The sequence below is a fragment of the Prionailurus viverrinus genome, chromosome C1, assembly GCF_022837055.1.
Source record: "Prionailurus viverrinus isolate Anna chromosome C1, UM_Priviv_1.0, whole genome shotgun sequence".
Taxonomy (NCBI): domain Eukaryota; kingdom Metazoa; phylum Chordata; class Mammalia; order Carnivora; family Felidae; genus Prionailurus; species Prionailurus viverrinus.
In genome coordinates, this window is record NC_062568.1 from 173,190,080 (window position 1) to 173,206,002 (window position 15,923).

At 36.2% G+C, this 15,923-nt stretch overlaps 1 protein-coding gene across 3 annotated transcripts in view; it reads left to right on the forward strand.

Moving 5' to 3' along the window:
• The window catches only part of EPS15 (epidermal growth factor receptor pathway substrate 15), a 152,582-nt gene that overhangs the window by 24,179 nt on the left and 112,480 nt on the right, over positions 1-15,923 (forward strand). For all 3 annotated transcript variants that reach the window (XM_047872025.1, XM_047872027.1, XM_047872026.1), the window contains exons 2-4: positions 11,316-11,357; positions 14,417-14,506; positions 15,396-15,443. In XM_047872025.1, coding sequence (XP_047727981.1) covers positions 11,316-11,357; positions 14,417-14,506; positions 15,396-15,443 — 180 coding nt within the window. The remainder of the gene's footprint in view (positions 1-11,315; positions 11,358-14,416; positions 14,507-15,395; positions 15,444-15,923) is intronic.

The following is a 15,923-nucleotide window of genomic DNA, read 5'->3' on the forward strand; positions in this document are numbered from 1 at the left end:
ATGCTTCTCCCAGTGACTTCTCTTTATTTTGGGGTAACTATACTGGCATGTGTAGGACTTAACTATCTTCTGGTGAGAGACCAAAGCTACTCTTTCTATTCACTGTCACTCTGCCACTTAGATTTTTGGTCAGATTGAACTGGATTTAATAAAACTAGTTCATTATTGGTCTGAGTTGCTGCTACGGTCTGTTTACACCCATTGTTTTTCAGTAGCATACAGGTATGTCATCTTTTGAAATCCTTTTCTCTACTTAAAGTACCTTTTGGTTCTGATCATCTCCAAAGCAAATATATTCTTAGGTCTAGGTTTTCAAAGTTTTCTTTGAAATACTAGTCTTATAGTACTACTGTTATATTACCAATTTATAATGGTTTGTTATGGGACTAACATGAGATGTTAGCACATTTGCAGAATGGAACACTGAAACTTTTATTATAGTGTAAGCTGTTTTGAGGGCAGGAGCCATGTATGATTTTTGTAACCCCAGACATATAAACCTATTGCTGTATCCCTAGAAGGCATCCAGTACATGTTTGTTAAATTATTAAATGAGTTGTGACTCACAGAGCTGAGGGTTGATACTGTGGATTCTCTAAGGGAACTGCTCAGATGGCTGCTTGTGTCTCTTTGAGCACCTTCTCACTGGCTTTAAAGGTGAGGACTGCTAACATGACTTGCTTTTCTCCACCTCTACTCAGTTTCAGGGTTGTTTTCCTTTCTAAAGTTTCATTTTTATTGACGTTCTCTGGACTCTTCAGACAGCTTCAGATTACTGTTTCCTTTGTCAGTTTGGATTGCTGTTGATCAGCATTGCTCCCTTTTATTTTTTCATTCTTGTCTTTATCCTGTTTTCCTTTGTATTGTGAAATATACAAGTCTGTTTTAGACATTACAAGTCTGTCAGAAGGTTTTAGTCTCCAAACTTGAAAGCCATTCATACTGAGTAAATAAATGTGTATAAATGCATAGGCTCTTCTGGTTGTATTCATTTGTTACTTTGGCCTTTGGAGTTGCTGTTCCAACATTAAAGAAGTTTGTGGTTGTGATTGTGATGGAATAGTTAAAAGAATGTTAGGGCTAGTTCCCCCTTCTGGTTCCTCCGTTCTCTTGAAAATGAAGTATTAGATGGCTATATTCTAAGTAGCTGAACTTTTGTGTGTTAATATGTTAAAAATACTTGTATGGCAAATTACCCAGAAAATTGTGGCATTATATAACACTTACCTTTTAAGTCTACTAGTAATGAGTTGTTACTCATTTTCTTAATTTTTTATTTTTTTTTTATTTATTTAAAAAAAATTTTTTTTTCAACGTTTATTTATTTTTGGGACAGAGAGAGACAGAACATGAACGGGGGAGGGGCAGAGAGAGAGGGAGACACAGAATCGGAAACAGTCTCCAGGCTCTGAGCCGTCAGCCCAGAGCCTGACGCGGGGCTCGAACCCATGGACCGCGAGATCATGACCTGGCTGAAGTCGGACGCTTAGCCGACTGCGCCACCCAGGCGCCCCATTTTCTTAAATTTTTAGAGAGAGCAAAACAAAAAAGATTTTGGGTGGTTTTTCTGGAAAAATAAAAACTATTCCATTGTCTCCTTTTTGTTATCCAGATTTTTGTATCTGTTTGCCTTTACAGACAGGCTCTCTGTCTGGATTTTCACCTCTCTATTTCACAGTGGTCTTCAACACCACCTTTTCATGGGAAGTTGCAAAAAAGTACTACAGAGAGGTCCCATATACCCTTTACCCAGTTGTCCCTGTCATACTTCGTGTAACTATGGTACAATAGCAAAACTAGGAAATTGACCGTGGCACAATTCACAGGCCTTATTCAAATGTCATTGGTTTTATAGTTTTTTTTTATTATTTAAAAAAAAATTAACGTTTATTATTGAGAGACAGAACATGAGCATGGGAGGGGGTGAGAGAGGGGGAGATACAGAATCTGAAGCAGGTTCCAGGCTTTGAGCTGTCAGCACAGAGCCTGATGTGGGGCTTGAACCCATAAACCACGAGATCATGACCTGAGCCCAAGTTGGACGCTTTACTGACTGAGCCACCTAGGTGCCCTGGTTTTATAGATATTTTTGTGCATGTTTGTATGTATGTAGTTCTGTGTATATGCAGTTTTTTTAAATATGAAATTTATTGTCAGTTGGTTTCCATACAACACCCAGTGCTCATTCCAACAGGTACCCTCCTCGATACCCATCACCCACTCACCCCTCTCTCTCACTCCCCATCAATGCTCACTTTGTTCTCAGTTTGTAAGAGTCTCATGTTTTGGCTCCCTCCCTCTCTAACCTTTTTTTTTTTTTTTTCCTTCCCTTCCCCCATGGTCTTCTGTTAAGTTTCTCAGGCTCCACATAAGAGTGAAAACATATGGCATATGGCATCTGTCTTTGTCTCTATGACTTATTTCACTTAGCCTAACACTCTCCAGTTCCATCCACGTTGCTACAAAAGGCCATATTTCATTCTTTCTCATTGCCACGTAGTACTCCATTGTGTATATAAACCACAATTTCTTTATCCATTCATCAGTTGATGGACTATGCATATGCAGTTTTATCATGTGTGGGTTCATGTAACTAACAGTAAGTAATTAAGATAAAAAACTGTTCCATCACAAAGGTTTTTATGTTACTCCTTTATGTTCATACCCATTCCCCTCTTCATTTTATTAATTTATTCACTGGTTATTCTTTATTGTGTGACCTTGTGATTAATGGAAAAAAGATAAAAATTATGTTTTAGAGGTCCTTTCTCTGTTTTTACCTTTTTTCCCCACATTGTACTATAACCATTTATAATAAGCCTAACACTATTTAAAGTTTCAGTTCATTTTGTGTATTATAGAATCAGTCTCTCAAAAGTCCTATGATGTAGCATCTACCTCCCATATAACCCCCCAGAGATGAAACTAAAAATTCCATATGAAGCAATTCTTGATATTTATTTACTAACCTATGGATTTCCCTAGTAATCAGGTCCTCCTCCTCCTCCTCCTCTTCCTCCTCCTCCTCTTCCTTCTTCCTTCTTCCTTCTTCTTTTACTACCTGGTATACTTTGGTGTTAGATTATCTGTATGTTAACTTTTGCAAAATTATTTTGTGTAAGAAATAACCAAAAACATCAGTAGCTTACAATGGCAAAAGTTTAATTATTGCTCATGTTATAGGGTCTCCTAGTAATCATCTATGGTTCTACACTACGATTCTTTGTCATTTTAGGATCCAGAGTGAAAGAGTACCCCCTATTTGTGATGTACGGTTCTCTTGGTAGAGAGAAAAGAGCAAGAGTTGGTGAAAACACACAATAGTTCTTAAGGCTTCTAACTTGGAACTGGAAGTTTCTCCTATTTCACTGGCCAAAGTAAGTCAGATGGCCAAGCCAGCAGTAGGGCTGTTCTTGCCATAGAGAGGCACTACAAGTCACACGGCAGCAGGCAGGGATGTTAATACTTTTATAAGAGGAGAATAAATGATTGAGAATTATAATGCAGCCTGCCTTAGGATAGTATAGTATGCTATACTTTTTTAAATAATTTTTTTCTTACTAAAGTTTACTATACTTTAACATTTATTTATTTTTGGGACAGAGAGAGACAGAGCATGAACGGGGGAAGGGCAGAGAGAGAGGGAGACACAGAATCGGAAACAGGCTCCAGGCTCCGAGCCATCAGCCCAGAGCCCGACGCGGGGCTCGAACTCACAGACCGCGAGATCGTGACCTGGCTGAAGTCGGACGCTTAACCGACTGCGCCACCCAGGCGCCCCAAGTTTACTATACTTTAAATGATTTTTTTCTTAATAAAAATAGATCTTTTTTTTCTCTTTGTTGCATTAGTTAAGGGTGTTGGTTCAAGCCAAAATCATAGTGCTTAAACAAGAGAGTTTATCTTCCTCAAGTAACTGTCCAGGTAGAGTAAATGGTATAGGGCTGATATGGCATCTTCATGATAGTGTCAGGGATCTACGCCCTTTTTCTCTTATTATTCTTTTATTCTCAGCCATGTTTTCCATCTCAGTCTGGACTGCTGTTCCATGTTCTGCTACCATATCTTCATTCTGGCCAGCTAGAAGAAGGACTAGGAGGTAGAAAGCATTCTCCTTCCCTGTAGGTACATAACCTGGAGTTGGACACATTACTTACATCCTCATTCCATTGGGAGAATTGGGATTGTAAGAGAGGCTGGGAAATGTAGCTTTAGCTAGGTGTCCATATGTCCAGGTAAAGCTTAGGGATGCTGTGAGACTATAGATGCTGGAGAGGATGTGGAGAAACGGGAACCCTCTTGCACTGTTGGTGGGAATGCAAATTGGTGTAGCCACTCTGGAAAACAGTGTGGAGGTTCCTCAAAAAATTAAAAATAGACCTACCCTATGACCCTGCAATAGCACTGCTAGGAATTTACCCAAGGGATACAGGAGTACTGATGCATAGGGGCACTTGTACCCCAATGTTTATAGCAACACTCTCAACAATAGCCAAATTATGGAAAGAGCCTAAATGTCCATCAACTGATGAATGGATAAAGAAATTGTGGTTTATATACACAATGGAGTACTACGTGGCAATGAGAAAGAATGAAATATGGCCCTTTGTAGCAACGTGGATGGAACTGGAGAGTGTTATGCTAAGTGAAATAAGCCATACAGAGAAGGACAGATACCATATGGTTTCACTCTTATGTGGATCCTGAGAAACTTAACAGAAACCCATGGGGGAGGGGAAGGAAAAAAAAAAAAAGAGGTTAGAGTGGGAGAGAGCCAAAGCATAAGAGACTGTTAAAAACTGAGAACAAACTGAGGGTTGATGGGGGGGTGGGAGGGAGGGGAAGGTGGGTGATGGGTATTGAGGAGGGCACCTTTTGGGATGAGCACTGGATGTTGTATGGAAACCAGTTTGATAATAAATTTCATATATTGAAAAAAAAAAGCTTAGGGATGCTGTTACTAAAGAAAGAAGAAAGGATATTAGGAAACAAGTAATCATCTCTTTTTATTTCAATTAATTTAACTCATATAAGACCGATGAAAAATAGACATTATTAGCATTTTATAGATAAGGAGACAGGCTTTTTAAAAAGGTGAAGTAAATTGTTCAAGATCATCTAAAAAGTAATGGAATGGACTTTGAATCTAGGCCTATCTGATACCAAAACTTGAGTGTTTTTTTTACAAAACTGTATTTACTTTCTAACATCTATTATAAGCACTTAACATTTTTTCAGAGTAGTAATAAATAGCTACTGACTCTTGGGAAGGAATTCTTACATTTATGACTATTTTACTTTGTGGCAACTGATAAGAGTTTATTATATAGCTAATTAATAAATAATTGCTTTTAAATAATGTTAGAATTTTAAAAGATCAGATTTTTGTCTTGAGAACTGTAGTTTAAAAGTTTTCCTTTAGAAATTAATTTAGATGCTAAAAATTCATATGCATTTTTTTTTTAATTTTAGAGAGAGAAAGCATGAGTGGGGGAGGGGGGAGAGGGATACAGGGAGAGAATCCCAAATAGGCTCCATGCTCAGCACAGAGCTTGATGTGGGGTTCAGTCCCATGACCCTGGGATCATGACCTCAGCCCAAATCAAGAGTCAGATGCTCAAACCACCTGAGCCACCCAGGCACCCCCCATATGCAATTTTGAATACTGATTTCAGAATTTTGGAGTTTTATGTTCTTCCTCAAATTGAAAATGGCTTTTTTGTTTTACTTATAAAAGTAGGATGTGCTTATTATAAAAAATGTTTTCAGAGAATACACAGTAGTACAAAGATGAATGTAAAAATAATTTATGATCCCATTTTTCAGAGATACTATTACCATTTTTTAAATTTTTTAATTTATTTTTTAATATATATTTATTTTTGAGACAGAGACAGAGCATGAACGGGGGAGGGTCAGAGAGGGAGGGAGACACAGAATTTGAAGCAGGCTCCAGGCTCTGAGCTGTCAGCACAGAGCCCGACGCGGGGCTCGCACTCACAGACCGTGAGAACATTGGCCTCAGCTGAAGTCGGACACTGAGCCACCCAGGCGTCCCATCACTATTACCATTTTAGCTCTGCCTTTCAAATTTTTTTCTGTCTGCATTCATTGTGTGTGTTGTATATGTGTGAATTCTTTTTGATCTAAGATGATCATATTTCAACAAAAAAATTTTTTTTTTTTACTGAGACATAACAAAAATGCTCATTGGTCTTCTTGCTTGATGAGTGAATTGGCAATTTGGATGGCTTTTTCCATTCTCATTTAGCTGTATCGTATTAGTATACTAATCAGCACAGGGTGTACTTTACAACACTTTAGTGAGCTAATGCCTTCTCAGATGTGTTTATGTAGTAACCAATGTGATGTCTGTAACATGATGATTAATAAAGTATAGTTTGGAGCTCAGAATTTCTGTATATGAGATTTTTTTTTCTGGGTACTAAAAATTCAACTGAACTATCTTTAAAAATTAACTCTTCATTATTGATGGAATGTATTTCATTTGCTTCCTCTGGAAAAGTATTTTTACTCTTGTCTTTTTACTTTTTACTCTTGTAAGTAGGGTGAGTATACAATTTTTCATTCAACCTGGACATTTTTGAGAATGAAAGGGACATTTATAAATATTTAGAATTCTGTAAGTTTTTTGAAATACTTAATTTTTTTTTGGCCATCAAAATGATTTCATTACATTGGTAGATTAGTAAAGGAGTTCTAGTCAGAGACAATTTTCAAAAACAAAATGTACTAAAGTACATTTGTTCTTTGTTATAACAAAATTAAGGTTTTACATTGTCAATATTAAAAAACACAAATAGAATTTTTTTTGGTATTTTTTTAATCATTTCTTAGCCATAAGTGTCTCTAATATTGTGTCACTAATACTTTCTGAAGAATGTAATTATTTTCCAGTGCAGTTTAACTAGTTTAAATTTATTCATAAAATTGTCTGCTGTAGTTAATCTTCACAGTTTATTCTCTGTAACCGGTAATATTAGTTGCTAATGTACTCTATTTGTTGTGATGTACCTGGTTAGTTCAGGGAAAAAAATTGCTAAATGAAGTATATTCTTAATTCTCATTTTTTTCTTATTGAAAATTATGAATTTGTTAGCCCCAATATTTTTACAGGAGGTGTTACAGGCCTCTATTAAGGTACTCTCTTTGACAAATATTTTTATAAGACAAATCTTGTCATAGAAGTTGTCCCTCTTTATGATTATTTTATGTTTCACTAAATTTAGTGCAAAATTGTAGGCTTTCTATAATTTCATTTTATTCCAGTACAGACTATAAATGTATCCAGTTAAAAATAGCAGGAATCTTTTGATGGAACTCCTGTAATTCATTACAAAGTATAATTATAGAATTTCAGAATTAAATCTTACATACTCTTTGAACCCTCATCATTTAATTTGTTTAGTTCTTGCCTTGTTTTTGAGGAGTATGTTTCAGTGTCTTGGCAGATTTGGTTTATAATAATTGATATTTGCTAAAAGCTTCAAAAGCTGAAGTGTTTTTGGAACTTTATTCATTGAACTTCAACTTTTGATTAAAGATTCTCAATTGATTTTGAGCAATGTACAACCAATTTCTAGAGGACTTGTTTTCAAAAAGATTCAGTACTGAAACACTTAGGTTGCATTTATGAAGTCAGTTTTCCAATGATTCCAGTCTTTAAAATCAGATGACAGGTTGCAAGGAGAGTATACATAAGTTTTTTTTGGTTTTTTTTGTGTCTAATACCATTTTTATCCTTAAAATTTTAACTGTGGATATATGAAAACATTTGTAAATTTGGACAGTTGTAGCTAACTCATTAACAGTGATGTCACTAGAGCTCCATGATAAATAGCAGTAGCTTCAAAAATTTTATGCAAATTACCTATCCATTTTTCTTAAAATGAAAACTGAGTATTTAATTTTGTATTAAACATACAATTTCTTCTTTTTAGTTCATTGTTTCTGAAAGGGCTTCTTGGATAATAAAAAAACAATTGCCAAACAACAAAATAAGTAGTTCTAGAGTTATATACCATATAGTAAATAATAAAATTCAGACTGTTGTTGACTCCTTGCATATACTTCATTTGTCCATAGCCTGTACTTTCCCACTGACTTAGCCAGCTGGTGGGTGGCCTGGGGCATGTTGCAGGTCTTTGTACGTGTCAGTGCAGTGACTGGCATACCAAATAGCCATCAGGAGTACCAGTGTCAAATACTACTTCCACTATCCCACAAGGGTGTAAGGAGTTAGCAACCTCTAAGGTTGCTTGTGTCTGAGGATACTTTTCAGTGAGTCTTCTGTATGGTAGTGATACTGTATCTGCGAAGAATTGGGAAAAGAAAGATGGAATTATCACTAGTCCTCTTACAGATTTCATCATTTGAAGAAGTGGATAAAGCACTTACCCTCTACTAGTTAGTTAGTTGATAGCTTGGCCAGAAGTTAGATGTATATAGTAGAGGTGTACTAAATCCATCTTGGTTTATTTTTTTGTTTTTATTTTTTTTTAAGTTTATTTATTTTGAAAGAAATAGAGATAGCACGAGTCGGGGAGGGACAGAGAGAGAGGGAGAGAGAGAGAATCCCAAGCAGTCTTTGCACTGTGAGCATGGAGCCTGATGCGGGGCTCAAACTCACAAACTGCAAGATCATGACCTGAGCTGAAGTTGGAGGCTTAACTGACTGAGCCACCCAGGTGCCCCTCATCTTGTTTTATTTTAATACTGCCACTAATAATAATAGTTCATTTAAGAAAATGCAAAATCTGAGACAAATGGTAAACTGGATGGGATACTGGGACAACAGATTGTAAATCAAGACTGTCCTGAGCAAACCAGGACATATGGAAAGGAGCATGATACTGTGAAAGAGCATGGAGCTTCGAGTGAGATAGACCTGTGTTTAAGTCTGGGCTCTGCCGTTTAAAACCTTGGACAAGTTGGGGCGCCTGGATTGCTCAGTTGGTTAAGCATCCAACTCTCTCTCTCTCTCTTTTTTTTTAATGTTTATTTTTGAGAGAGAGAGACAGAGCACGAGCAGGGGAGGGGCACAGAGAGAGGGAGACACAGAATCTGAATTAGGCTCCAGGCTCCAAGCTGTCAGCACAGAGCCCTACACAGGGCTCGAACTCATGAGCTGTGAGATCATGACCTAAGCCGAAGTGGAGGCTTAACAAACTAAGCCACCCAGGCACCCCAGTATCCCACTCTTCATCTCAGCTCAGGTCTTGATCTCAGGGTGGTGAGTTCAAGCCCCACCTTGGACTCCACATTGGACATGTGAGGCCTACTTAAAAAAAGTAAATAAAAGCTTGGACAAATAATCTTTCTGAGACTAGGTATATTAGGGATCTCCAGAGGAACAGGACCAACAGGTTAGACACACACACATTCACATACATTGAATGATTGACTAATTTTATGGAATTGGCTTATGCAGTTGTGGATGCTGGCAAGTCCTAAATCTGTAGGGCAGGCCAGCAGGGGAGAGTTGATGTTGCTGCTGAATCTAATGGCTTTCTGGAGACAATACCTTCTTCTTCAGGAGGCTTCGGTCTTTTTTCTTAAGACCTTCAACTGATTGGATGAGGCCCACCCACATTACTGTACTCAAAGTGTACTGATATAAATATTAATCACATTAAAAAATACCTTTACAGTAACATCTAGAAGAGTGTTTGACCAAACAACTGGGCTAGCCTAGCCAAATTGACACATAGAATTAACCTTCATACTAGGTTTCCTCACGTGAAAACTTGAATGATACTATGTGGCTCACACTAGATTTCCTTATTTGCAAACTGGAATGATACTATGTGGCTCACAAGGATTATTAGCATAATATGTTCTCAAAGTAGGCATTCAGTGAATGTTGATTTCTTAATCCAATTTTCATACCCATTAAGGCTATAGCCCCAACCTTGATGCTTGAAGATTTTTTTGTGTGTTTATTTTTGTATTTCTAGCTAGACTTCTCTTGCCCCCTCATCTACTTAATAAGTCCTGAAAATTTATCTTACAAATGTTTATTCAGACCATATTCTTCTTTTCTGCCATTTCTAGTGTTCAGGTCCTCTGCTGGGCCCATTAAAATTATTTCCTAAGTAGCCTTCTACTTTCCATCCTATTTTCCCCTCTTCACAAATTATCACCTGGACCTAATACTATGTTAATAAATCTTGAAACAGTTCCCTTTTCCCATTCTCATTTTCTTTACTTTTACCATGGCATATGAATCCTTTCTTAAGTTATCTTCTACAAAACTTCAAAATCTTACTTCCAATTCCTGTCACCATTCACAACTCCTTACTGTTCTTTTCAAATGTAACTGAGCTTTCTGTTGATTGTATGCCCTTACCTCTGTGTAGAATCACCTTCTCACCTTCCCCCCCATTCTTCAAATTCCTGCACTGATGTCACTTCCATGAAGCCTTCTTGGATACCCTTCCTGGTTCCAAAACACTCTTACCCAATCATGTACAGGTGAACTTGAGCCTTCAGACACTGATACTCCTAAGCTGCCTTTGAAATGAGAATAGGAAATCTGTTCATCAGCAGACCAGGGAACCCTTTGAACTGTGGTATGAATTGAACAGCACTCCTTGCCTACAAGCATTTCAGGTCTGATGATGTAAACATCATCTTTTTGTATATCTGTTTCTGTATTCATTTGATTGTTTTATTGAAGTGGTACTTGAGTTGTATTCATAGGGACCTTGGACACTTGAGTGGAGGGCGAATGCCAAAGGTTTGAGCCTTTCAACTGTCTTTAACCAAAGTATTTCACCCCTAATTTGTTATATTTTGGGTTTCTGGGTAAAATTTTGCATGAGAAAAAGGAGTTTTTATGTCAAAAATAATTTTAAAATTGTTTTATTTTTTTGTCTGCTTGATTCCTTTTTTTTTTTTTTTTCTTTTTGAAGTTTGTTTTGGGAGGGGGGAGAGAGAGAGAGAGAGAGAGAGAGAGAGATTCCCAAGCAGGCTTCTCACTGTAAGCATAGAGCCCACAAACTGTGAGATCATGGCCAGAGCCAAACTCAGATGCTTAACTGACTGAACCACCCAGGCACCTTTCTACTTGACTCTACTTGATTCTTAGTAATCTATAGGGCTGCCTTTATTCATTTTCCCTCCCCCCCCAAGAGAAACTAAAACAAACTTTTTGAAATGAAGGATATTTTAATCTTATTCATTTTATGTCTCAAATGTCTGTTAAATGAATGCAAATATAATAGTATAAATTATTGAATAACATTTATTTATTTATTTATTTATTTATTTATTTATTTATTTATTTATTTTAGTTATCAAGTGGGAATCCTGTGTATGAAAAGTACTACAGACAGGTAAGATTTCTGTTTCTTTGTTTTTCTAGATTGAACATAAAAGGTAAGTTCAGTTATTGATTGTATATTTGCAGATTACCAGCCAATAGAACACATTTGACATGTCTTGTTTTCAATTTCTTGTGCTTTAGCCTTCTGCTTTGAGTGCTTAATGATTTTGAGAAGCTATCAGAAAAATGAACAAAAGAGATAATTAACTTACCTATCTCAAATATCATTCTATCCATATAACATATAACGTTAGCTATATATTATAAAATACATAAAACATTAGATGTATTCATCCAGATATAAATATACAAATTAATTATAAGCCAAATAGAAATGACTTTTATGTTGTTTTTAAGACTCACTGAACTTTAATTTTCACAAAGTTAAAACTATGACTCTCATACAAATATAAAATGAACATATGTCAAGGATTTTATTTACCTCAATTACTGGGAGAACCAGTAAGATATAAAAACAAGAATATGAACTGTAGAGATTTATATTCTCCACAATACAAAATTCATTTATTGTTATGGAAAAGAATCATTGCATTGCTATCGGTTTTCTATAATTTAACCTCTATTCCTGCATAGTGTAAAAGAGGCTAGTAAATAGAAAGTAAATCAGGGGTACATACACTGGATAATCTCTTGAGGGTATAGACAATCTCATTTGCCCATATCCAATATTAGATCACTTTTCCTAACAATCTCCTTACCTGATTATGATCAGAAAAGGCTACAATTTGACCTATTTACATAATTACAACAAGTTGATTAACCATTATAAGTCTCCTTGGGTGTGACTTGCAAATATGCAGCCATACATTCACTATTGAACATCTTCTGAGCCTGGAGAATTAATTTCTGCTTGAAATTTTGGATTGTAGTTTTTAAAGCCTTTGCTATTTCTCCTCTATCTTGAGACTAGGATCCAAACCCTAGAAATTCTTTCCCTCATATTTCATCTATAGTAAATATGAATTTGAATGTATTTATCTCATCTTTTTTTTTTAAGTTTATTTATTTATTTTGAGAGAGAGAGAGCAAGTAGGGGAGGGACAGACAGAGCAGGAGAAAGAGAATCCCAACCAGACTCCACGCTATCAGAGTGGAGCCCGATGCGAGGCTCAAACTCACAAACTGTGAGATCATGACTTGAGCCGAAACCAAGAGTCAGATGCTTAACTGACTGAGCCACCCAGGCACCCCTGAATTTATCTCATCTTAAGGTTTCCCCTATCTGCTAAGGCTCCTAGCCTGCTAAGTGACCTTGCTTTACCTCTGAGACTGGGGCCTTATAAACCAGGTTGCAGGCCAGTTTTCTTGGGAGGGCTTTCTAGACTTTGGCTCTACATAAAGTCTGTCCTTATTCCATGATAGTGGCTTATTCTTTCTGAATAAAAGAGAATTATTCTCAAATAGGCCTTATTTTGTGCAATTGATTTACTGATTGATTTCCACATATCATTAGAAAATAGAATATTAAAAATAATACCAAGTTTCCCAAATTAATAACCATAATTAAATATTTGTCAACAGTTTATTCAGTCATGTGTAATTAATTCTTCTTTCCCTGCATCTTGGGTCAGGAGTCTGTTTTCATGAAATATACTACTTCTGGACTGCATAGTCCTGCAAAATTATGACTTAGTCCATCCAGCAGTACATTCTGAGAATTAGTCTAAATGATGTCAGCTCAGAAGTCTTTATCCCAAAGTCTATATTTTGAAGTGTTAATAATTCAGAGTATGTGGGATCGTTTTTTTCTATGAGGCCCTGAGACTGTCTTTGTCATTGGTGAAGACACAGATTCTAGCCTGTAGCTTATGGCAGAGCCTTTGGGTAAGCATCAGAGTACAACATAAACTTCTGTAGATGACAGAGACTAAATGGCTGTGTTTAATTTATTATAGTAACCAAATGAATGGAAGATAGTAAAATTGGAATATGATACATAAATATTTCATAAGAGTTTGGTCAGTGTTTCCTCTGACAGCCTCTCTATTTAGGCCATGCTGGGGATAGATGTTTCCTTCCACCACCCCCAACCCTGGTTAGGGAGTAGGCAAAGAAGAAGGAGTTCTGGAGAATTTTAGAGGCAGGTTTCTCAACCCTTTTTATACTGCCTTGTTAACCCAAATTTGGATTGGGCAATTCTTTCTTTTTTGCTGAGTGCCTTGTTTATCCCGTGTTCCAGCACTTGAAAGAAAGGATTTCTTTTTTGCCTTTTGCTAGGATTGGCCTGTCTGGAATGTTTTGTATGTGTTTACAACAAACTTAATCTTTTAACTAAACTGGAAAAACAGCTCACAAATATCCTTGTATCATGTTACCTTTCCCATGACTTTTTAAACATTTACTTTTTGTTTTTACAAACAGAATTTTACTTTAGGAAATCTTAACAGAAATGAGAGTCATTTTTTTGAACTTTTTTTCTGTTCTTGACGTTATTCTGTTTAAAAGGAAAGTCCCCATCAATTAAAATGACGTGTTTTCCTTAATGTGCTTTAGGAACTTAATAATTTTTAAAATATTTCTTTAAGTTTGTTATGGAATCACTGCTGGTCTTAGAGCTGATACTGCTTTGATTTTTTTTAAGTGTTGCAGTTTCTAAGAGTAAGTATGAAAGCAGAAGTTAGTGATTTAAAGATGTTTGAAAAAATAGATAACATATACACCTATTCCCATTTGTCAAAAGACCTCTCGAGGAAATGCTGCCCTTTCCTCCCTATTTATTAGAATTTAAATGGTAACTATAGAAGACTTGGAGTCAGAAGTTATATGTTAATGTTATGACTCCACTAATTTTGCTGTGCTTCCTCTAAGCTTCAGTTTTCTCATTTGTATAACAGGAGCAGTAAAAACCTTTCTGTAAATTGCCAGTGCTATCGAGATGTGTCGATTCTACTCATGTGGCTCTCCATGTATTTCTTGGCTTTTGTTAGTCAAAGGATTCCTGTTCCCTTTTTGAAAAAACCAGCTCCCAAGTCCCAGGGACAAAGGCAGGTAAATAATGATAATTTTGTCTTTGTGGTTATCATCAGCTTATGGTTTGTATCTTTTCAGGTCGATACAGGCAATACTGGAAGGGTATTGGCTTCTGATGCTGCTGTTTTCCTGAAAAGATCAGGGCTTCCAGATTTGATACTTGGAAAGGTAGTATTTGTTCATTTTAACTAAATTATAATGACTATTTATTTAGTAGTATAAATAAATTGGATGCAAATTTAGATACCATTGAGAAACTTAGAAGTTAGAATTGAATCATTGAAGCAGTTACAGTAATGCAATGCAGGGAATTTGTGGTGCAGTGATTTACCCTTTTGAAAAGTAAGGTGTTTTTCAGATATTTAGAAAACCAATTACTTTTTAGTAGGATGAAATGAGGAAGTAATAGTACATTTGGGTATTGTGGGGAGAAACAGTACAGACTGGGAACCTTGCCACCCACTCAGAGAGTTGGCTCTATCCCTACTTCCTCTATTATAACTGTCTCTAACTGTGTTTAATATGTGGTAAATAGAGTTGGTGATGAGAGGCTTAGAAAAGAGCACAAAGAGATGGAAAGTCCTCTCCTGGCTAGATCTCCTGGTGAATCCTTATACATGATATTGTTAAGTATTCAAAGCCCTAAAAAATAACTATTTTTAATAATTTAATTATTCACAAATAAACATGAACTATTTCAACTTGCCCATAAGGAAGAATATCGTCTTAATATGTATCTAAAATAAAGGTAGTATGTTCTAGTAGAAGGAGCATCAGATTTGGAGTTAGAACCTGGGTTAATGAAAAAGTCATTGGATTTGGAGGTTAGAACCTGGATTTCAGTTCTTTCCCTGATCCCTTGAATGTTCTTCAGTAAGTATCTCACTGGGCCTTCATATCTTTGTGTAGAGTTGAGCTAAATGACCTTTAAGGTTTCTTTCCACTTTTATTTCTGTGATTCTTAAATCTGATGACCAAAGAGCATAAAGTTGTAAATTTATCTTTAAGATGATTTTTGTTTAAAATAGATTGATTTTTTTTTTTTTCTGAATTTCAGATTTGGGATTTAGCTGACACAAATGGCAAAGGAATTCTGAACAAACAAGTAAGATTCAGAGATTCATATGAAAAAATTTTTGAGTGCTTCAAAATAAAAACTAAACAGGATTTTTTTCTAATTTTAAACTAGGATTTTTTTTTTTTAAACCAACATTAGGGTTTTACAAGGGCAAGTGTTATAACAATGAAAATATTTCCAATTCAGTAGACATTAAAGTAACTAATTCCCAAACGTTAGTGTTAATTTGGTGACATTGTTCTTCTGGAATGTCTTAGTCTGTTTGGACTTCTTTAACATGATACCACAGACTGGATGGCTTATAAACAGCAGAAATTTGCTGCTCAGAGTTCTGGAGGCTGGAAGTACAAGATCAGGCTGCCACCATGGTTGGGTAAGGTCTGTCTTCCTGGTTGCAGACTTGTTGTATCCTTGTGTGACAGAAGAGGCTAGGGATCTCTCTGGACCCTCTTTTATATAGCACTAATCCCATTCATGAGGGCCCCACCCTGATGCCTTAAGCACTTC